The following is a 23,594-nucleotide window of genomic DNA, read 5'->3' on the forward strand; positions in this document are numbered from 1 at the left end:
TCCTTCCAATATCTTTTTGAAGTCTTTTTGACATGACATTATGTTTTTAATAATAAAAAGACAGGAGAGATAAATTAAGCTGTAGTTTTTTTTTAGTAAAAACAGAGTGTCATGTCAGCATAGAAGGACACCAGAAAGACACTGGAAAGAATTTTAGCATTTCTTAAGTAACATATGGCAAAGTTTGGAAAATCTATAGCTAACTTCAGCATGTCCATGTGCAATTAAGTTGCATTGACTCATGTGCATAGATTATGTTAGGGAGAGTAAGAATCTCATCTGGAGTGCAATAAGAGCATATTAATATAAGAGTTTTAAGTTAATAGGTTTGTGTCCACTTACGTATATATTATTGCCCACTTTGTTGTTTATCTTTCCTCTTTCCTCAACGTGAATGTTACAAACTTGAATATCAAGTCCGTAACGAGATAATTTAGACCGAGTAGGTTTTTAGAGGGAATCTTGACCTCCTTCAAGCACATGGTTTGAAAAATAAACTTCTCTGCTTCATTTTATCTTTATTCAAATCACAGTTTCAATACTCCAAATACAAAATCAACTTTCAATCAAAGACTCCAACTTGTAACTTACATCTCGGAAGATGACATTTATTTGAAAACTATTAAACTCTATTAAAATGAAATACTTAAGACCCACTAAAATAACTACTCAGAAAACGACATAGATATAGTCTTCAATGGAACTCGACACCCACACCTACACTTATAACAAATTTTCTCCACATGCGAGTCGTCTTTTCTACATTGACTTAACTTCTCTTTGCATATGAGTTGTTTATAAATACGATAATGTCACGGGTACCAGAGTTACAATAATTACAAGCCACCAAACGCAATTTTACTCAAAGAACCATCTACGCTCTAACACCAAAACACTCATTTAAGCCGGAAGTGAACCGCTGTTCTAAGAAAAATAATTTTTACATAACCAAAAGTATATTATTTTTACGTAATCAAAACACATTAGTAGGACCTACGTCCATAGAATAGTAGAATACCAATATGTAAAATTTGACCATGAAGGTGAAACCCAGTGAGTCCCAAATTCGATACGCGTGGCACTTTACTTTTCTAAACTTTGGACAAGAAAGGCATTCCCATATAGAGAATAAAACATATTATAATATCTGAAATGCCAAGCATAAATAAAAATATAGTCAAAAACAAAAGCCATGGATGAGTAGATCGAATTAAGGCATGTGAGAGCCACCCACGAGAAAGTTAAGGCTTTTCTCTCAACGCCATGTGTTGATTTGTGGACTGTTTGCTAGTCATCCTTTCGTCAACGGTCGGCTGTACTTTAGTCCATCTTTTGCGCACCAGACGGTGGTTAGAGCGACCAAGAGCAAACTGAGATTTTTTTTTGTTTTTTTTTTTAAAAAAATTAAATTAAATTAAATTAATTATTATTATTATTTATAAATACGTAAAAAGTAACTATAAACTAAAGCTAAAGCTAAGTTTTAAGCTTTAAAAAAAATGAAATTTCAATAAACTAAAGTTGTGCAATCCACTAATGAACTCCTAAGAAAGCAAGTACGCGAAGACAACATATCGAATAAATGACGCGAGTCTATTAGCTCTTGGCACGGATGTGAAGAGCCCAAGCCACCAGTAAAGATATGTAAAGAGTTCAGATGACCCAAAATACCTGTTTGATAACTGTTACAAGAAAATCAGAGAAGAATACTAAAAAGAAAGATAAAACAAAAAGCCCAAAAATACAAAAACAAAACAAATTTAAGGAACAACAATCTGAAATCTGGGGGACGCTCATAACTCGATCACAAAAATATTTATATAAATAATATATACATCAACTCTTTAAACTTTAAGAAACTTTAAGGGTTAATTAAATATCCCACCCTATGACCCACCCGTGGGGTGGAGTACTAGTCCCCCCCCCCCTCCCCAACCAATCCCCAGCGACCGGCCACCTATACAACTACCCATGTTTTATTATCTTTGAAGTGATATACTGATGTAGCAAGAATGAGTACTTTAAAAATTGCTTGAATTTGATTTTAATTCATGGTAGAAGAACTTAAAATCCCTTGCAAAAGATTGTATTAGGGAGCTTTCCATTATAGATTGATTTGTTATAAATAAATAAAAAATTAAATAAAATTATGTTATAATATATTGGATTATAAATTTAGTTTAAATCCAAACAAGTAGTTATAAATATTATTCACAAGGACATTTAATTGATTAATTAAAATTTCTCTTCTTTATATTCTTTTTAATTACCAATAACTTTTTTTCAGAATTCAAATTATATATATAAAATTTTCACCACTAAATTGAATTATGAGAAAACTGATCGGGATCCATTAAACATATAATTACAAATAAAATAAAATAAAAAAGATTTTTTGTTTTTGTTTTTGGGTAAATAACAAAAAGGAAAGAGCATGAACATGGAACCAGAGTATTGCGCCAAAGAAACAACGCTGAATCAGACGGGTCACCACCAATGGGCCCCCGCTGTTTACTCAATAATGGAGCCCAAACTCCATCCCAATCCCTCCGTGAGGTGGGTGGACCTACTTATGAGCTGATATTTGTTGATGTAACAAAAACTGTAGGCTTAAGTGATATAGTTATCTAATACTAATCTTGTTAAATTAAATTATTTTTATTAATTAAATTCTTATTAGACTCCTATTTTTTTTTTAAACACAGAACCATCTTCTTCATTATCATTTCAGAGAATACATTCCCAAAGGGGTAGATAACCAGGAACATCGCCCAAAGGTGAGAAATCAAAGGCCGAAGGCCAGTTGCAGTGAACAGAGATAATGAATCTCTGCCCACAAAATCAGGAACACCTGATTTGAAGCAGCTACCAAACATAACGGTAGACTGTGAGAACAAAGATGGAATATACATAAAAACACAAACAACAAACTCAAAATGCCAACACCGGCAAGAAACGGCTGCCGGAGACGGCGCGTGTAAAACACGCACCATCTCCGGGAACCTCCCTTGCAACAGACGACCTTCACAAGCAGAGATCGGCACCTTCCGAGACCGGAGAAAGCAGTTGTGGCCCACACACGCTAAGAACAGAACTGAAAACGCCGGTGCGTGCAGGTCACGCCGACCGGAGACGAACAGCACGGCCTCAAAAGATAACCAAATCTGACCAGGAGAGGCCAACCACCGCACTCGGCAAGTTCCTGTTGGAGAAAGACCAGTCGAGGCTGACAGATCTAGCGTTAAACAAAACTCCACCGGAACCCTCCAACACCCGCTGTTCTTCACGGGCCGACACCTGAAAATCACTGCTTACAACAAGAAAAACAACAGAAAAAAGAAAAAACCCCAACAAACCTCCACCGATTCAAGCACCGGGAGGAACTAAACTCCAACAGCCACATGGCTTGGAGACAAAAAACCCTCGACCCAACGGCTAGGGGAAACACTAGCACCCGGAGGGGGAGACACGGAGCCTCCCCCCGCCCCCCCCCCCCCCCCCCCCCCGGCGAACGAGCTCACATGATTCTCTCTCTAACCTATAAATTTACACATTTTTCATCAGTTTTGTGTAATTCGTCAAGCGAGATAAACCATTTTATAAAGTCTACCTACAAATTCTTTCAAATAGAGGTATGGATCCTGGTATGTTCTTTTTATTTGCGTATTATTAATTGACTTTGAAAATCATAATAGTTAAGATATTGGGGTTTAATAATTTTTTTTGTAGATGTGTTTTAGACTGTTTGAATTCAGGCAGTTTAAGAGAAAATGAAAGTTCGTTCAAGACAGATGAATCCCGTAGCACTCTTCTTTTAAATTGCCTGAATTTAAATTTGGAGACAAATGAATCCCGTAGCGCTCTTCTTTTAAATTGCCTGAATTTAAATTTGGAGAACTTAATTAGGAGATTCAAATATTTTGCATGTATTATAGAAAATAGTAATACCAGAATTGCAATTGATTGCTATTCCAGTATTACTATTTCCTATAAGATAGGTACTAAAATTGGAGTAAATTTAAACATATTGTGGATGTAATCAAATTTGAATTGAATCAGTTAAGATCATGGAGAATCAAACAAGAATGAGAATACAGTCGCTCATATTATCGCTTAATAGGCTATTTTGTAGGTGATAAATAGAGTTTGAGTTGAATAAATTTTAAATTATATCTTTGTTAAATTTTATTAAATAAAGATTACTTTTTTTTTTACAAAATTAATAAAAAAAAAAAAAAGAAAGAAAAAAAAAAAGAGGAAAAAAGTAATACTGGAATTGCTACTTGATTCTTGAACATGACAGACACATTTTTCTAGATCCTGGCCAGCTACGACTCCATAATGCAACGCGCTTATACGATGCTTGATGACGTGGAATGCTCTAGCTTTGAAAACTCAAAAGCAAGGCCACCTGGACACAGCCTTTCAAAGCGAGTGAATAATCATCCCGGAAACGGACCGTCCGATGTAGACCCACTGGGCATGTTGACCGTTAGATTCCACACGCGCTAGACTTTATCGTGTGGCCATCAGTTTTCCGAAACTAGAAAAACAACGAGCGGGAACGTTCTGCAGAATTAAGCCGAAAAGGAGGCGCGATTAACGCGGCAAAGCAAACCCATTCCCGTAAATAACCACAAAATGGGACCCAAAGTTTCGAAGAAAAAAAAGGCACAAACGCACAAAATCATGGCGGTTTCCTTGCTCGTTCGTTACAGTTCTCGTTTTGAACAATCCTTAGCGCCTTAACCCACTGTAACGGTTTCAATGTCACGACTCACGCCGGGTTATATTGTCCTAATTTTAAATTAAAATTTTAATTTATATAAATTAGATCAATCTTTAAAAAAAAAATTCTTAAGTTATTCCATCAATAAATTTTTTCATTTCCAATTATTTTTAAATTTAATAATCCCTATTTTCTTATATCAGTAGTTATTACTTTTAATATCTAAATTAAAAAAAAAATATGTTAGATTTTAAGCAAGCTTGCGTGATATAATATTCTAGAAATTTAGAGGATCTTCATCTATTCAAATTTTATCAGCTTATTTTACATGTAAGAAAACAAATTTAATGGTTGATAATAAAAAAAAGTAGTTAAAATTGTACAAAAATTATGTAAGAATTATACAAAAAAACATCATTCATTATTTTAAACATGTCGAGAATTTTTAGATCTTCTTTGATTTACTACATCTTATCAAGTTGTATGTTGAAATAAAAAAAATCTGAATTATTTTAATTAAAATTTAAGAGGAAAAAAAAAGTAAGAAACTAATAAGTCATGTTAATTAAAGTATTATAAAGTAATATTAAGAAATGTGAGAGAATATAATAATAAGAATGATTAGTTCAAAAATGGGTAGCAAAAATGTGACTTCAGCATGCAATATGTTTTGTTTTTTACGTTGTTGGAAGTTCGGCGTGGACCAGAGCATGATGGCCAAGAAATAAAAGTCATCGTGGAAATGTGGGTTCGGTCCTGGCAGGCGAAAGCTCATCACGATACAGAATAGTCAGCTCTCCCATGTCTGTCTAACGTGACCCATTGGGAAAACAAAAATATATATTCAAATCATAAATAGCAGGAAGGAGAGAGAGAGATAAAGATAAACCAATAACTCAGCACCAGTTTCGCACACGAACCAGCCTTCTTTTCAGTCTGCCAACGAACCCACCAACTCTTTACCCATCTTCCTTCCTCTTCATCTTTATCAGGTAAATTTGGTGGTTTACATGAATCAAATGAAAATATTTTAAGACAAACAATAAAAGAGAAGGGGATTTTTGGGTTTTTTTTTTTTGGTTTTTGACGAGGTTAATTTGGTGGTTTATTTATTTTATATAGAAATGGAGTACGGCGTGGAAGCGAGAGCGTTAAGACCAAGTTTAGTAGTAGGAGAATATGCCATGAAGCCGACACAGCAAGCGTTTTTAGAAGACCATTTGTGTGCTACCGGCGTTCCCAGCGAAGATTTCTCAGTTGACTACTTTCTTAACCTGTCTAATGCGGAATTAGAAGATGGATACGTTGAGGAAGAAGAGGAGGAGGAAGGAGAGGCGGAAAAAGACTCTATTTCAGGTTCGTCCTCGCCGGACCAAGCAGACGATTATAATTCCAACTCAACCAATTGCTCCGGCACGGCTGAGTCCGAGTCTCATCTCGCCAGCGAACTTGCCGTTCCGGTAAATTTCTAATAAGAAAACGAATTTTGCTTCCTTTGTTTTTATGGTTTTTTTTTTTAAAAAAAATAAAATAAAATTATTTCTATTAAATTTAGAAAAATAATCCCTTTTTTTTCTTGGGTTTTCACAGGACGATGATCTTGCAGACCTTGAATGGCTTTCTCACTTCGTGCACGATGATTTGCCAGAGGTTTCTCTTTCATTCCCCGCCGGAGAGCAGAAAATCGAAAGTCGTTCAACGAACCGGTCCGAACCGGAGTGGAGACCGAGACCTCCATTTTTCCCTTTATTAAGGGTTCCATCCAAAGCCAGAAGCAAAAGGTCCAGAGCCGGTAAACGAGTTTGGAGACTTGGGTCACCGCTCAACGAATCGTCACCGCCGTCTTCTTCAGCATCGTCTCCTGGGTTTTCTTCGACGCCTTGTCTTATCTTTAGCAATACGGTTCAAACCATGGAGTTGTTCGATTTTGCTGAACCGCCGACGAAGAAGCTGAAGAAACCGGCTGTTCAAACCGGTGGGGCACCAGGTGGTTCCCAGTTTCAGCGTCGGTGCAGCCACTGCCAGGTGCAGAAGACCCCGCAGTGGAGAACCGGTCCAATGGGCGCCAAAACGCTTTGCAACGCTTGTGGGGTTCGGTTCAAGTCCGGCCGGCTATTCCCAGAGTATAGACCGGCCTGTAGTCCGACTTTTTCCGGCGATGTTCATTCGAATAGTCACCGCAAAGTGTTGGAGATGAGGAAGAGAAAGGAGATTATGACTGAACCAGAATCCATGTTGACCCAGATGGTTCCAAGTTTTTGATAGTCTAACATAGAAAATAGTTACATGTGAACCGGTCTGAGCCGCTTTAGGTTTTTTTATTTATTTTTTGTTATTAGGAAGGATCTTAATTATAACTCTAGTTTTTCTTCTTTGTTCTTTGGATACTGTTTGTGATAGTGTTTAGTATATTATTTCCAGGTTTTAATGAAGAGGGAAAGAGGTTTTAGACTATAGAAAAAGAGGTTTATTATCTTTCCATTTCTTATTGGAAAATGTTTGGATATATTCTTTTAAAAAATAATTTAAAATACAAAATATTCACGCAACACTTAAAAAAAGTTAAAAAATAAAAATCCAAAGCACTAACAAACATATCTTACTTCATACGTGATAGATATAAATGTCACATCAACTACACTTGCCACATTGAATTGCAGAGGTAATAAGCGCCTTTGAAATGCCACCTAACGATTACATTTTAAAGACCAAGAATGAATTATCATGTCAATTTATTATATGAATAATGCTATATATTACATTAGATATTTGTAGAATATTAGTGTGGTATATAGCATTTATCTTATGAGTTATGTTATTTACACACACCTATTTTGTACACACATTCACAATGGATATGAGATATATATATATATATATATATGGGATCCATGTATGTGTGTACAAATATCATTTTTCTTATCTTATTAAAAATTCATAATAAAAATTAAAAAAAATGTTAGATATTATAATTCTATCCAATATATATATATGGGACTGTTCAAAGATCCCTTTCAATATATATAAAAGGAATAATGATTCACTGCCACCTAAAGATCCCTTTCAAGGTGGTCCTCCACTACTTTTTGAATTTTTTTTATTTTTTAAAAATAAATTAAGGTGAGGGACCACCTTGCCATATAGACAAGATGGTGAAAAGTTGTATATTTAGGTGGTAGTGAATCATTACTCATATAAAAGAGACCAAACGGTCTAATGTACAGGGTTACGACTTTTTAAAAAACTAAGTTAGAGTCAGGCGATTGAGTTTCCCTCGTTCATGGAAAGTCAGACTCAGACCATAACAAACCACCGCTGCTAAAAGATAATTTGAACAGAAGATACCTCTACGTTACATAAAAACCTATAAGAATCTAGGAGATAGCACACATTCTGAGCTATAAATAGCTTTTACAGAACATGTTGAAACTAAAACCGATCTGAAAATGGATGGACAAAAACTCGTAGTTATAGTGAATAACGGTGGGATATATTTATGGTGGTGTATACAGTATATAACTATATATATATATATATATATATATATATATATATATATATAATATAGAGATGGAAACGTTCAAAGCGGTTCAGCGGCTTTGAAGGTCGTTGAAAAGGCAAATTGTATTAAGGAGAGAGAGAGAGAGGGAGAGATTGTGGTGGGGTTGATGGGTTAGCCAGATTTGGGACAAGTGAAGTGAAATTGGGTGGTGGTTGAATCTTTTAAGATTTATAGACCGCCAAAGCTGTGTGGTTTTGCCATATTGCATGGCCCAGTGGTCCAGTGGCCTGAATATGAAATATCTGCAGCGGTGCAACCCCACAAGTGCCCCTCATTTACTTTCACTTGAGCAGTCAAGGGACATGACTCATGAGTCAAGACTCCAGACCAAACTCTTTTGGGGAAAATATTTTTAAATGTTCAAATTTTCCTATTTTAAAATGTTTTTTTCTATACAAGATAAACTATGATACTGCTATCAGAGTATTTTTTCTGCTTAATTTGCAGTTTTTAAAGGCTCTACTGGTTCTATAATCAAGTGTACCTTTATTATTAGCTCACCTTGCTATGCTCTTTATAGTGAGACTACTACTGCCATTCTGGCTACTCGTTTGACAGCTTCGTTAGGAGTATCATCTTTTATCTTAGAAGGTGATTCTCTCAATGTCACAATGACGCTTCAACAACCAGCAATTACTACTGACTTGCGAATTGCTTTCATCATCTCCATCATTCACTCTACCATCCCACAAACAGCTAATTGAAAAGCTAGTCATGTAAATTGAAGTGCAAACTTCTTTGCTCATCATGTGACAAATTGGGCCGCAATCAGAATTCATTATGGCTGCATTCTCATCCTTTCCCCTCTATTCATCTCTTTTCGTCCATGTTTTTGAAAAGACTCTCCCTCGGCCTTCTTTATTCCATAAGTTTTTGTTTCTATTTTTTGGTTTCTTTACAATGTACTCACCAAAAAAAAAGTTTTTCTATTCAAACTATTAAAAAAAATATATATGTTTTAAGTACATCATTAATTTAATAAAATATATATATTTTATTAATTCAATTTACAGAAAAACTAACTTTATCCTTAAACCCAAAGGATTTTTGTCAAAAAAAATTTGAGCTTTATCCGTTAATTTTGGCATGCATAAACATAATGATGTAGTGGGCATAATTAATGGTCAATTTTTTTAACTTTAAAATCAAATCGAATAAAAAGGTAATTAAGGTTATCATGAGGCCCCACGAGCCTGATTGATACGATTTCTAAACCACTTCAATATGATCCGATTTATAAACATATTTGATCTTTTTTGCAGCTCGATAAACATATTTAATCAATGATTAAGATAATATTCTACTAGCTCCAAAAGAAAAAAAATAAAATAAAATTATATATATATATATAGCAGGTTAGTTTGCCAGTGGGATTTGTACAGGTGTTTTCCTTCAATCAATTAGATAAGAATAATCCAGAAAGAAGAAAAAATAGTTTTCACCTAGAAAGTAAAAAGAAAATGGCAGTATATAAAGAGATAAAAAAAAAAAAAAAAAAATGTACGTGGTATTACCGCCTTTATTATATCTCTGGAGCATTCTTAATAGTCTCACCAAATTTTACTCACCAAAATAACTAAAAATTACTTTTTTCTATTCTGGTGAGCCACTTTATTAAAATTCCTCCAACAGCCTCACCATTTTAACTAGTCAATATTCACTATTCCATTTAAATAATAATTTTTTCATATTTATTTATTTATTTCTCTTTATAATCTTTTTACAAAATATCATTCATATCCATGAAATAAGGACATTATCGTGTGAGAGATGGGAGATGGGAGAAGAAAATGAGAGAAAAAAGGAAAAAAGTGTGCTAATCATGTGAGAGAGAAATGTGAAACAAAATTTGGTGAGTGGGTTGTTAAGTGAAAATACCTCATCTAATTTGGTTAATAATTTCAGTCGTCAAATTTTTTTGGTTAAAATGGTAAGGCTGCTGAGAGTGGTTTTTCAGGATTTTCATCAAATTGGCTCACCAAAATAGCTAAAAAACTATTTTGATAAGGCTACTAGGAATGCACTTATAATTCGACGTGTTAGTCTACATTTTATAGAGGCTGTTGAGTGCTAAGTCCATATTTATTAGTAGTATTCAAATATGAAACTTAATAAATGATGTAGTATTCAAAGATAAAACTTATGCTAGGTTACTTTCGGCGTAAAGTGGTTTTCGTCGTAAAATGGTTTTAAGGAGGTTATTTTTTAAGAAAAAATTTTTTACCAAAAATATTTTTCGGTGTTTGACGCGTATTGAAAATTATAAATATTTTTTATATTTTCATTTAATCATATTAATTTATAAATATAAATTTTTACTCATAGCATGAAAATATTAATGTAAAATAATATAAAATTTACCGGTGACGAGTTTCTGGATAAAGGTCAGAATCCGAACAGTTTCGTTGAAATCTGAGTTGGTCAGATTCTAACAAAAGTGGCTGGATTCCGGCCAAGGTGGTCGGAATTCGGCAACAGTGACAGAATGTTGTAGGATTCCGGCACTAGCCAGATTCCGGTGGTGGTCGACTGCTTGAACATGAAGATCGAATGCGTCTGCCGTTTGGAGAAAATGATTTACGCTTTTAAAAAGCGTAAATCATTTTCCGAAATTTACTAAATAGTTTTGGTCAAATAGAAATTATTTTTCGGTTTTCTATTATTTTTTTCTCCCCATCAAATATAAAAAAAAATGTTAAAATTATTTTATGTCGAAACAAACGAAGCATTAATAAAAATGAGGCTACAAATTCAAGTTACCAGAGAAAATAAGAAGTATTATAATAAGATGAAGCATAAGTTGGATAAAGTGAGCATTAAATAATAGATACATTTAAGTCATAAACTATTTATTAATATTTGTGCATTGTTTAGACAACTATTTATTAATGAAGATACATTTAAGTCATAAACTATTTATTAATGTAGTGGTGGAGCTTAAGGGTTGTTCATGTAATATTTGTGTATTGTTTAGACAACTGCTTTGTCAGATTTGTGTCTGACTTTGAATGTTGGAGTGTCTTGTACCTCTCATTCTATCTCTGTAATGCCTCTGGACTTTTAGAAATGAAAAGAGCACATGCTTCTTTGTTCAAAAAAAAAAAAAAAAAAAAAAAAAAAAACTATTTATTAATAAAAGCTCGCCGTTTACGGCAGGCAACTCAAAAGTAAAACAACTAGAGTCTGATTTTTGTAGAAGCTTCTGAGCTTACTTTCACTAAGACATTAAAAACGAAATGATTTTTTTTTCTTCTTTCTGTCGTTCTTTCAACCTCGAAGCCCTTCAATTTTTTTTTTTTAAAAAATCTCCCAATAATATATATGTGTGTGTTTTTTTATGAGATTTTCCCTCAAAAATTAATTTCCCCGTCACCTATTTTTATTATTATTATTATTTTTTCCAAATTTTTCCTCTCCCACACAGCCACACTACAATTTCTAGTTGGGCCCTGCTCCAGCCCAAAAGGTTTGCATACAATCGGCAACAATTGATGATGGGTCAATTGCAATTGACCCACCACAGGCTAGCCCATCTCGGAAGCTAAGCAACAGAGTGGACTCATCTATCTCTAAAGCTATTATTGCCATGTTTGTTATTAAACTCCCCTCTAACATGTCACTACATCCTGCTTGGTTGCCTAGAAAACTGCAATAGAAAATCCCAAAACTAAAATCCTTTCTTTGGAGCTCAACAACTTACTACATATGCCCAATTTTTGAAAACAAGTTATTATTGATTTATAATGAATTATGACTCCTTGTACCATAAAGTCCTTGGATTCGGCTTAAGTCTAGTTTTAATTAGAACTGAGCTTATTTCTCCCTAAAGACACCACACAAGGCGGAGAGAAGCCTTCCCAGGAGGTGGATTTCAAAAACTATGGAGCTTCTCTCTCTCAAGATAGAGTGAGAAGCGTGGCTGTAACGAGTAACGCTCGCGTTGATTGTTATGAATAGGAGATGAGCAAGTTCATTTGCTAAGTCCAAACAAACATGGAAACAAAGCTCAAGGAATTTCTCTAAATGTAGTCTCCACCAAAAAAATACCTTTAACCAACAAACAATTTCAACAATAAATTTTACTCTTATGTTGGATCAAAACACTTTTTCATACAAAAAAAAACACATTAAAAAACGTCATTTTCTTATAAAAATATATTAAAAGGTTAGTATTAATTATTAGAAATAATGCCTTGAACCAAAGTCTTTGATATCACCACATTACAAACAGGTGAAATTACCTTTGTGTACGAGGCCTTGCCCCGGGGCAGGATCGTACCATTTTATACATGGCTACAAAAATTGTATAAGTTTCTAAATATTCTACGTGTATTATCCACTAATAATAAATAGTGATTTGAAAACATGTTTTTTAAAAACATGGGAGCAATCAGGTCATCGATCTGTCTTTCATATGTAGATAGATGCATAGAAGCATATTATGGTCCATTTGAATTTGTGATTTAAAAAATAATGATTTGAAAACGTGTTTTTTAAAAATATGGTTAAGCATTTTGGTAAAATTGTAGTTTATTCTCTAAAATCTCAAAATCTTTTAAATTGTTTGTTTACAGAAAAACACCAATTTGATTGCGATTTGAAAAATATATTTTATACATTTTCAAATCATAATTTTTAAAAAATATAATTTCAAATGATTCATTTTTTGCAATTTGGTTTAAAATCAAACTTTTTATTTACGAAATCACAATGCAAAATGCACCCTTAGTAAATACTCACACCTAATACTCAATATTACCATGTAGTAGTTGCCCACTTTTGGCTTTGCCTAGAAGAAAAATGAGAAAAACACATATACTTCTCTCAAACTACTATTCAACTGTTAATTTTCTCTCAAACTAGCAGTTGTGTCATCGAGTAATGCTACATATCACCCTTGTGTCCCTCCAAAATTGATGTGACTCTTAAAATTACGATTGAATCAAAATCTAATAATGGTTTATTATAAATTCAATGGTAATTTTAAGAGCCACATCAATTTTAGGAGGACACAAGGGTAATATGTAGCATTACTCATGTCAATTTCCCTCCTAAATTACCAAAACAATGTCAATGTCCTCTCAATGACAAAAATGCCCTTCATAAAATTAAAACAATTCTTCAAATTATAACAAAAAAACTAAAAAGAAAAAAATAACAAAAAAATAACCCCAAAAAAAGGAGAAAAACCAAGACAATTAATATATATATATTTTTGGTTTCAAAAACTAAAAAAATAACATTTTTTTAAAAAAATAAATAAAAAAAAAACGAAAAAAAAAAAACCAAAGCTATCATTTTATTTTATTTTTTGTTTTTTTATTATTTTTTTTTTTTTTGGAGTTTATAAAGATATTTTTGTCTTGTTGAAAATGTTTTAAGGTCATTTTTGTCTTTTTATTAATCATGGGGGATATTGAGATTGTTTTGGCAGTTTAGGAGGGCAATTGACATAATTGATAGTTTAAGAGAAATATTAACAATAAAGTGATAGTTTGAGTGGGATATAAGTACTTTTCAAAAAAAAAAAAAAAAAATTCAAAGAAATTTACTTTCAAGTTTTCTCTCAACAAAAGACGATTAGTTGGCATAATAGAGTTATCTAAATCAAGGAATATGTATGGTTTCTTCCCTCATAACAATTAATGCACTATTTTTATTTTCCTTTTATGGGAAACTAAAAATACACAGTTACCAACCTTTTACTATGGGTGTGCGTGGATGGCCATTAAAGCCTGCAACATGATTTTGCATAGCTGTTTGTAAAAGAGATCATGCAATGTTCGCAAAATTACTTATTGTTTCTATATTTGTTGTTTGACCAACCTTTTATTAGTTTTATTTTTCTTCCTTTACATGGTAGGCCGGTTTTATTATCATATGGCTTGTACTGCCCTGAATTAAGATTTAAGCTAATAGTTCTAATTGTGAATTTGGCAAGTTTACAATTTGAAAAGGTGTTAAGGAGTTCTCTAGAAATAATTAAGAGAAATAAAATGAACTGGTGGAGCAAAATCTATTGAAGTGATTGACTGGTGCTAAATATTATTTGATTCTTGAAATCACTTTCTTTTCTCTCCACGTAGCGAAGACTGAAGTTAGAGTTGGTTGATCGATTGTGGTGACTCTACACCATGTGATTTAATTAGAGGCAGCAAACCTGAAAAAGGAAAAACAAAAAAGAAACAAATGGGAAATAACGTCAACATGCACATGACAAAACTGTCAGCAAATACAATCTTCGTCAAACCAATTTGACCCTCTCTCACACAAGAACTTGACTGCTAATTAAGAGAAAATGGTCACGCTTTTAGTATGTTGGAGGTTATTGTGAGAACTAAATTTTTAAAAGTTTTTTTTTTTTTTTTTTTTTTTTTTTTTTTTTTTTAATTTTATTGACAGGAAGAGCATAATCCTTTATTTATGGAGCTGATTGCTGTCCATGATGATTTACTGTACCAGCGTCTACTAATGGACTCCACTTGGAATAATAAAGGTTTAAGATGAAAATTGAGGAATTATGGTATCCTATTAATGGGTATATTCTCTACATCTTGGTGAAAGCAAGGAATGTACGATATTCAAATGTTGTATATTAAGTATTAACCTATTATTTTTATCTTGTGTAGATAGAAGAATCATTCAAGTGAGGCCAAATGATTCTTGATCATCAACAAGGTGTCTAAATAGATTAAAGCAAAATGCTTATTAATTATTATTATTATTTTTTTTTAAAAAAAGGAATCAAAAGGCTTGGAGCTCAATGTTGATGGAGGCCACCAGTAGTTATGGATGTCAAAGTTATTGCCATTTCCAGGTCGACATTGTCAACATCAATCGTTGTGATACGAAGACCTTTTTACCATATTTGGTGGAGTTCTCATCTCAAACACTTAACACATTTCTTTCTTTGGTTTTGTGTATTTGCTTCACACTGCACCAGGAAACCTCTCTCAATTGGTTTTTCTCATGATTTCTTTCTTATTCTTCATCACTTTCTCTTCAAGTTCGTGGCTTCCTGGTTCGTGCTTGTTTTTGTGGACCATCGGTTTCAGGTAAGGTGAGCTACACATACATAATTACATATGTAAAGAAACATTTTTTGCTGATAGTTGGAGTACATCCGATGAAATTTGAAAAAATTTGTCGATTTTTTTTTTCATTTCCCTTATATCTATCTAATCCGTCCGACTCTTATATGATCTATCTGATCCAAATACCCTGGCCTACCCTTTACGAACGAATTGACCACCGTGTTATCCTAGCACATTTTTGACAACCCGAAATCCAAAACCTTGGCCGCCCATTTCTCGTCTGACAGAATATTGTTGGTCTTTATCTTCCTTTGGTACTCTGTTTCTCACTTCCTTTGAATGTTGTTTTTATACTTCTTCTTCTTTTTTCTTTTTGCATGTTTTCATTTTTGTTGCTAATTAGAGCACTCCCATCAGCCTCCTTAAAATGGTTCCCTTCCCTATGTTTAGGGAAAATATCATAAAAAAACACCAAAAACCAACCTCCAACAGATACCCTAAAATTAGGTTTTTTGGTTGGGAAGCATTGTTGCTTCCCAACCCATTATTTTAATAAATAGAAAAAAAAACCGACTCTCTCCTCTTTGTCCTCTCTCCTTCCCCCTCCCGCGTCCATGGGTCCGCCGGAAACAATTTTACACTACTGCCAGATTACTGAGAAACAACTTGTTGATTTTCCTTCACTTTCTCACCAAACAAACAAATAACACCTTAATCACACACACAAAATCCACAAAATCAAACTGCCAGAACAATCGGAAACAAAAAAATAAAAAAATAAAACCCAAATCCATGTCTCCCAAACAAAGCAATCAGAGTACAAATTCAATGGAGGAGAACTACCAGATCTTGTAGTCTTGTCGGAAAAACAGCTCTGTTCAATCGGAAATCGCGTCTCTTCCGTCAACCCACCAGAAATTTGGCCCCTGTTTCCGGAAAGTAAACAAAAAAGAAAAAAAGAAAGAATGTGGAGAAGACGAGAGAGAGAGAGAGAGAGAGAGAGAGAGAGAGAGAGAGAGAGAGAATATGGAAAAGAGAGAGGTTGAGAGGAGAAGAAGACAATACACAGAGAAAAATCAGAGAAAGAAGAGAAGGAGAAGATGATGCTTCCGGAAAGTAAACAAAAAAGAAAAAAAAAAAAAAAAAAAAAAAAAAAAAAAAAAAAAAAAAAAAAAAGGGAAGCAAAAAGCAAATCAGAGAGACGATAGAGATGACAAGAGATGAGAGAAGAAAAAAATAAAAGTAGGAAAGAGAAAAGATAATAAAATAAGAGTAAAAAATAGTATTTAATTGATATATGGAAAATTTAGGGAATCTATTGTTGTGTGTTTTTTTTGTAGGAAAGCAAAAAGTAGTTTTGTTTCCTAAATATAGGGAAAATGGTTGGGAAACTGCTGGGAATGCTCTTAGGAGGTATAATCTTCTCGGGTTCACGAACTGCCACTTCGCCCACTTATTTATTTGAGATTTTGTATGTATTGACTTGATGATCCACTCACTGTTATAAAAGAAATTTATTGTCTTCTCTCTCTCCTTTTGTTTTTGTTTTTTTTTTTAGAAAAAAGTGTCCACGAATCACGATGAAAAAATCTAATCTAATGATCTGAAGAAACCACAAGTATAAGTGTAACCAAAGTTTACAACCTCTATGACTCTGTCGGTCTCAGAGTCTTGTCTGAATAGAATGATAGAAAATTGCTTCTTAATTGCCATGAAAAGATAATTTATTTATCTATATCCAAGAAGTTGACAAAACGTGAGAAGAGAAAATGTTTTTGCTTTGAACCAAAGTTGTAATGAGTTATTAGAAAATAGTAAATTTAATTACTTTTGTTTTTATTACAGTGAAACTTGATATATAACGATCATGTGCAGTAGGCATGGTGAAGCCAAGCCAAGGCCGTTAGTTGCCACCGTTAGGATCTGAGTTGGGCTTGCCCTCTTGCTCCCGGCTCTACACGGGTTCAGACTCCCACTCCCATACCTACACAGGCTTAAACTCCAGCAACCAGCCTTACATGGGTTCAAACTCTCGCTCCCGCCCCTACACGGGGTTCAACTCCCGCTCCTAGCCCTACACGGGTTAAGACCCCCACTCCCAGCCCTACATGGACTCAAACCCCCGCTCTCAGCCCTACACGGGCTCAGACTCCCGCTCTCGGCCCTACGTGAGCTCAGCTCCCGCTCCAAGCCCTATACAAGCTCAGACTCCCACCCCTGGCCCTACACGGGCAAAGACTCCCGCTTCCAACCCTACACTGGCTCAGACTCCTGTTCCAAGCCCTACAAGGGTTTAGACTCCCGCTCCCAGCCCTACACGGGTTCAAACTCCTGCTTCTGGTCCTACACGGGTTCGGACTCCCGCTTCCAGCCCTACACAAGCTCAAACTCCCGCTCTCGTTCCTACACAGGCTCAGACTCCCGCTTCTAGCAATACACGGGCTAAGACTCCCACTCCCAGCCCTACACACGATCAGACTTGATACCTGATAGAAATGGAGATGGAAACAACTACGCAAACTCACATTCAAAATAAAAGATAAAAGTTCACCACCCAAAGGTAATCAACATGGGATAAAGAACTTTAGAAACTCACCACTCTTAGGATCATACAAAAGAAATACAGAGATACAAGGAGAAAACACTCCTTTCACAAGCCAAAGGCTGATGTCTAAAACAAAACTCTAATCTACCCTACACTTGCATACACAAGTATTATATAAGCTTAGAACAACTCTCTAAGCATAGGATACGCACCTAATGTAGTTAAATAAGTAATAATGATAGAAAACAATCATCAAGGGTTTTTAGAATTAGACCTATGCATGTCTTGGAAATGATGGATAATGGGATGGCCACAAGGGTTTTTATAACTCTCTAAACTGCATAAGGATTTCTTCAATTTGGGCCTTTACATTCTGTTGAGCCTATAGACTTAATTGGGCTGAAGCATGGGCCATTGTTAAATCATCCTCGTTGGGTATACCCATGTCAGTTGGCCCGCATCAAGACTCCCACTCATCGCCCTACACGAGCTCCAGCTCTCGACTGGGGACCTTCGCCCCGTTTTCTTCTCGATTGCGAGCTTTAGTTCTTACACCCTAAGCAACGCTCCTTTGAGGAAGAGGTCAATTAGCTTTTACAACTTTAGGATTTGATCTGCCAGGGCTTTAATTTTTTAATGTACTATATTTTAATCCATTTACTTATTTATTTATGCTTTCTCTACAGCCCAACGGGGTTTAATTTGTAGAAGTTTTCGGTGTTCTTTTTTTTTTTTTTTTTTTCTTTTCTTTTTTCTTTCTTTCTTTCTTTCTTTTTCTTGTTTTGGATTGATGAGCCTTGAAGCAAAAAAGTGGTGATGTAGGGTAGTATTTTTTTTTAAGGTTATTTTCTTTATTTTTGTAATTAATGTGAGGGAAGGGTAACAAAGTTAAAGAGGTGAGTAGTTGATTACTTTAAATGGAGAGTCTAAATTTCAACTTTAAAAAGGTTTTGCCTGTGAATGGATATTGTTTTGATGTAATTAACTAGCAACACACACGGACATCAATTTATATTTAAAACATGTTTTTATGATTGTTTCTCTATTTTTTTTTCCCCTTTTAATGTTATTTTGTTGTGCTTCCAGAATGATCCTCACATTCCTGCTGAGGTAGCTAGAAGAGGTGACTCTCCGCAGCCACATCCTCCATCCTCAAGGTGAAATTACTTTTGAATTTCATATTATGATTAAACTTATAATAATAAAAAAGAATTTGATTTAGTATATGCTTCTCAGATTAGACTAAGATGAATTGGATAGCAGTCGTGTTCACTTTTGATGTCTGGAATTGTATTCTTTTAGGCATTATTGTTGTCGATGTCACGTCATGGTTCGAAACTTGTTTCCTATTTGAAGGTCATTTTTTGTTTCCCTGGGAGAAGTAATTTGAAGCCTGTTCTATGTTTACAAAGCACGGTTTCAAAAGGATATGCATTTGTGAAGTTCAAGATTAGTACAGACGTTTTTATTACACAATCTTGCATAAATATTGTAGGTTTTAGTTCAATAATGGAGTATAGTTAGTAAATGTATGGAAACATGTTGTGTCAGGAAATTGATGCTATTAATTTGGCATGATGCAAATTGAATTTGAAGAGAATCTAATTAAAATAGATTTTCAAACATCTTCTCCACAAGTGAAGGTGTCATCACCCCTAAAAGCCATTACCAATGCGTCGAAGAGAGATGTTGCTGATGGTGAGAAGGATGAACTCAAGCGGAAGAGGGAAGGTATGCCACTTACACTAGGTTCATAGAGTGGTACATTGTACATATTTTTGTTGTGTTTTCTAATATTCTTTACTTTTGATGAATTAGATTTTCCCTGTCGAAATCTTATTGCCTCACCAAGGAGATCTCCTGTTGCATAAAGGGATAGATCTTCTGGACGACATGCTGATTCTTCTCTATGTTGTTGAATAGAATCTCCTTATCAACGTGGTGATACACTTCCAAGGAGGACGCCCATGTCTTCAGCCAGAGGTCCATCTCCACTAAGGTGCGGTACATCCCCTGCAAGGTTCGCTACAAATTACTGTTGTGCTAGTTGATCTTCTATTCACCGCTCACGTTCACCATCAGTGTCCTCGTAGAGGTAATTTTACGATATCTAGACCTTATTCAAATTCTAAATAATGTCAAATCTCTTTTCTTTGTTTATTTGCTTCTATTTATATGTCATATTCATTATGGTAGGGTGGAGATAAGGTTTATAATTGTATTTTATTTTATTAATTTATTTATTGTTATGGGCTTAATTCTAAGTTGTGGTGCTCTAATGGATGTTATAGGAATTATTCATTTGAGGTTGTTCCACCGTGTTTCTTTTGATCATTGTACATGAGGAAGTGGTGGGGATTTCTTTCTGTACATCTGCATTATACCTAGATAGGTTGTGGATTTATTAGCTTGAAAAGGCATACTGGTAGACATAGTGGTGGTAGTGCAATATGGATGTAGTTCCTCTTTTATGTGGTGCATTTCAAAAGAAAGAAATGCTAGAATTTTATCTTGTTATCATTACCCCAGCTTAAAATGCACATTTTAACTAAACTGTGCATTATTAGCCACGTGGCAGACAGACTCTGGCAGACATAGTGGTTTGGGTTCAGTTGACTTATCCACCTCCCAAGACTGTAGCCATATTTTTGAGGTTATAAATTGGAGTGTTTTATAGGCTGACCTTCCTCACTTTCTATACTTTCTTTACTTGGCTTTCGTTTGAAGGAAGGTATGTTGTGTTGGCAAGAATTTCAGGGAGATTTTCCAACCCATATTCTTCTTTGAGCATTTCTGAAAAACATGAACCAAAAACCACTCGACTCCTCTCTTTCTCTCCTTCAAATGATATTTGGAAAAATGCTAAAATTTCCATCTCAAGATTGCGAGATTTTGGGGAAAAAAAATGCACAGGTATATATTTTTCTTTCTAGAAGTATAACTTATTTTCGTTTCATTTGTTTAATTTTAGATACCTTTCCATTTTAGTTATTTTTTTTTTCATATCTTCCTTGTGCACATATATGCTTTTAGGTTAAAGAAACATTCCGTTGATTAAATAAGCTTTTTCTCTTACTTTGTTTCTCTTTATTTGGTTGTGTGATGAGCAAGGTGTTTGTTCACCAGATTGTCCATTTTTGTTAAGATTAGTCATTCTATTTGGGAGTTTGTTTTGTTGAGTCATTGTTGATGAGAATGATGGCAATGGTATTGTCATCCTACCAGAATATAATCATTGTGATGATGTTGCCATCTACACTGACTACGAGTTGTGGATTACTCGAATAGTTATATAAGTTGAGGAAAAAGGGGAAGAAAGGAGAGAGAGACTCGGTTTTATCAAGCTCTCCTTTTGTTAGATTCATAGCTTTGATATCATGTTAGAATATAGGCAATTACTAAAGACGTTTAGTGAAAAATTACACATAGCCCTCAAAATCTATTTCTATTTATTGCATCAATCAATTATATCATTCTGGAATAAGAACACTTGCCCTTTTTATTTCTTACAAAGCTATATAATTAAGTTGTGCTTAGGACTCGTGTTAGCAGCTTTAAATGTTTAACTCTTTTATAGATTTGTTTGTTTTGATGCGAAGTTTCTAATGTGCATGCTAATGTGTAGGCCTTTGAGAGGAAAAGACAGTAGCAACGAGAGCCAAGTGGAGCGCATGAAGGAGTCGTAGCCGCAGTAGTTTATCACTACCACCTCACCCTCTCAAAACCAAATACAAACAGAAAATTCCCCTTCCATCACCAATATACGTAATATGGTTTGGTCTTTTGACCACAAAAACAAGATATTATGCCTAGCTTGTAATGTGCTACTATCTACAACTATTACCATTTGGGGTTATATCAGTTCATTAATGCTATTTAGTACAACTGGCATACAATTGTGTTAAAAATCAGTCATTTGATCAACACTTATTAAAAAAACTAAGAGAGTTGACCCTAAGGCTGATTTATGACAGTCATCTTCTAAATAGCATTTATATTTATATACCAGTTATTTTGGAGACTATATTTTGACATAGTATGGTCTTTTGTTATATATTTCATTTTAATATATAATTTATTGAGATCTTAATATTTCTCCAATACTTACATATTTATTGATATCTCATTATTTTCATGTAACTGTTCATCTTCAGGGGTACTTGAAAATAATGAGATCTCAATAAATTATATAATTATTGAGAGTAACCCCCTGAAGATGAACATGAACCTGAAAATAATGAGATCTAAAAAAATTTATATAAGTACAGGAGAAATATTGTGATCTCAATAAATTATATATTTAAAATGAAATATATAACAAAAGATCATACTACTGTCTTTTACTTTTCATAAATTCATTACAATACAAAATTTTTTTACTTTTCTATACAAATTCTTTTTACTTTATATCACATCTATCACTTTTTACTAACTTTAAAATTAACAACTCACTATCTTGTTCTCCACACTACTTTGCCAAATAGGCCTCAGTTTTCTTTGGCTTTTGTCGCATCACGTCGTTGTAGCTAAGGGTGTTTAGACAAAAAGAACTCTAGAAGCATTCATATTCGATTATGTATATCTCAATCTAAAATAACTAATCGAAACTCGCTTTATCTAGTTTAGCTCATGAGTTTTAAAATACATCTTCCATCTAATTATCTAAACTTTCTTCTATTTTATTAAAATAAGCATTTTTATAATTAAATATTCTTTTAATTGTAAAAAAAAAAAAGGATAAAAGGTGAAAGAAAAACAATAGAATAATTTTAGATATGTGAATAGTACAACTCCACATGTGGAGTTGCACTATTCACAAATGGATGAGAAATCTATTCTAGCTTTTATTTAGATAATCTAATGGAGTAAGTTTTTGAAATTTTTATTATTTATTATAGCTTAAAGGTAAAAATAGATAATAGGATGAAAAAGCGGGGACAGGTGCGGCAGGAGGACGCAGCCTTCCAAAAGAGAAAGCCATCCGAATTTAAAAAATCATATGCTCTCATCTCTCTTGGCTAACGTGTGCCTGAGCCATCCGAATTAAAAAAAATCAACGGTGTGAAATTAGAAGCCAAAAAGAACTCAAATTGAAGGAGCATCGAGTATGCAGCCTTGCAAATCTAAGCATCCGGATTAAACAAACTGAAATAAATCCAACGGTGTGAACTTCTTGAACTTCAAGTCCTCTCGTATTGCAGCCGCACTAGGGTTTAAAGGAGAGTACAGACAAGCTATTCTGGGCATTATAGGTTAGTTGGTCTAGCTCCAAAGGAAGAGATTCACGGGTAGCTTATGAATAGGGCTTCTGTACCGTTCTTCTTTTCTTTACACTAACACCAGTCACGCCATTACGTGTAAGGATCAGATATTTTTTATTGAGATATGATTTTTTTGTCGTCCTAGACACATATATTAACCGCCTTATTCATGTGGTAATGTAATCCTCTAGCAAGTTTAAGGATTTTTTTTTATTTAAAAAAATAAAAATAAAAGTACAAGTTTTCATGTGAACAAAGATGGTCAAGAGTTTTATCTTGGGATGACAATATCTTTTCTAATTTCACTTGGTGAGCGAGCAACCTCACTCGCCTCCCTACAATTTTAAAAAGATTTGAAATTCTTAAATTATATGAATTCAAGTCGTTTTTTAGATTGAATGACGTGAAGAATGCTACATATTAAAGATATGACATGTTATCGAGACAAAAAAAAAAAAAAAAA

At 34.1% G+C, this 23,594-nt stretch overlaps 1 protein-coding gene across 1 annotated transcript; it reads left to right on the forward strand.

Moving 5' to 3' along the window:
• The first annotated feature begins 5,552 nt into the window (after positions 1-5,552).
• On the forward strand, positions 5,553-7,104 carry LOC133882344 (GATA transcription factor 5-like). The gene is made up of 3 exons (XM_062321488.1): positions 5,553-5,721; positions 5,852-6,189; positions 6,320-7,104. Exons 2-3 carry the CDS (start codon positions 5,854-5,856, stop codon positions 6,989-6,991), a joined length of 1,008 nt encoding a protein of 335 aa, XP_062177472.1. The 5' UTR covers positions 5,553-5,721; positions 5,852-5,853; the 3' UTR covers positions 6,992-7,104.
• The last annotated feature ends 16,490 nt before the right edge of the window (positions 7,105-23,594 follow it).

Source organism: Alnus glutinosa, chromosome 11, assembly GCF_958979055.1.
Source record: "Alnus glutinosa chromosome 11, dhAlnGlut1.1, whole genome shotgun sequence".
NCBI lineage: Eukaryota > Viridiplantae > Streptophyta > Magnoliopsida > Fagales > Betulaceae > Alnus > Alnus glutinosa.

Coding starts and splice junctions, on each gene's coding strand:
- LOC133882344 (XM_062321488.1), top strand. CDS start 5,854: ATGGAGTACGGCGTGGAAGCGAGAGCGTTAAGACCAAGTTTAGTAGTA. Junction 6,190..6,319: donor CCAGCGAACTTGCCGTTCCG/GTAAATTTCTAA, acceptor GGGTTTTCACAG/GACGATGATCTTGCAGACCT.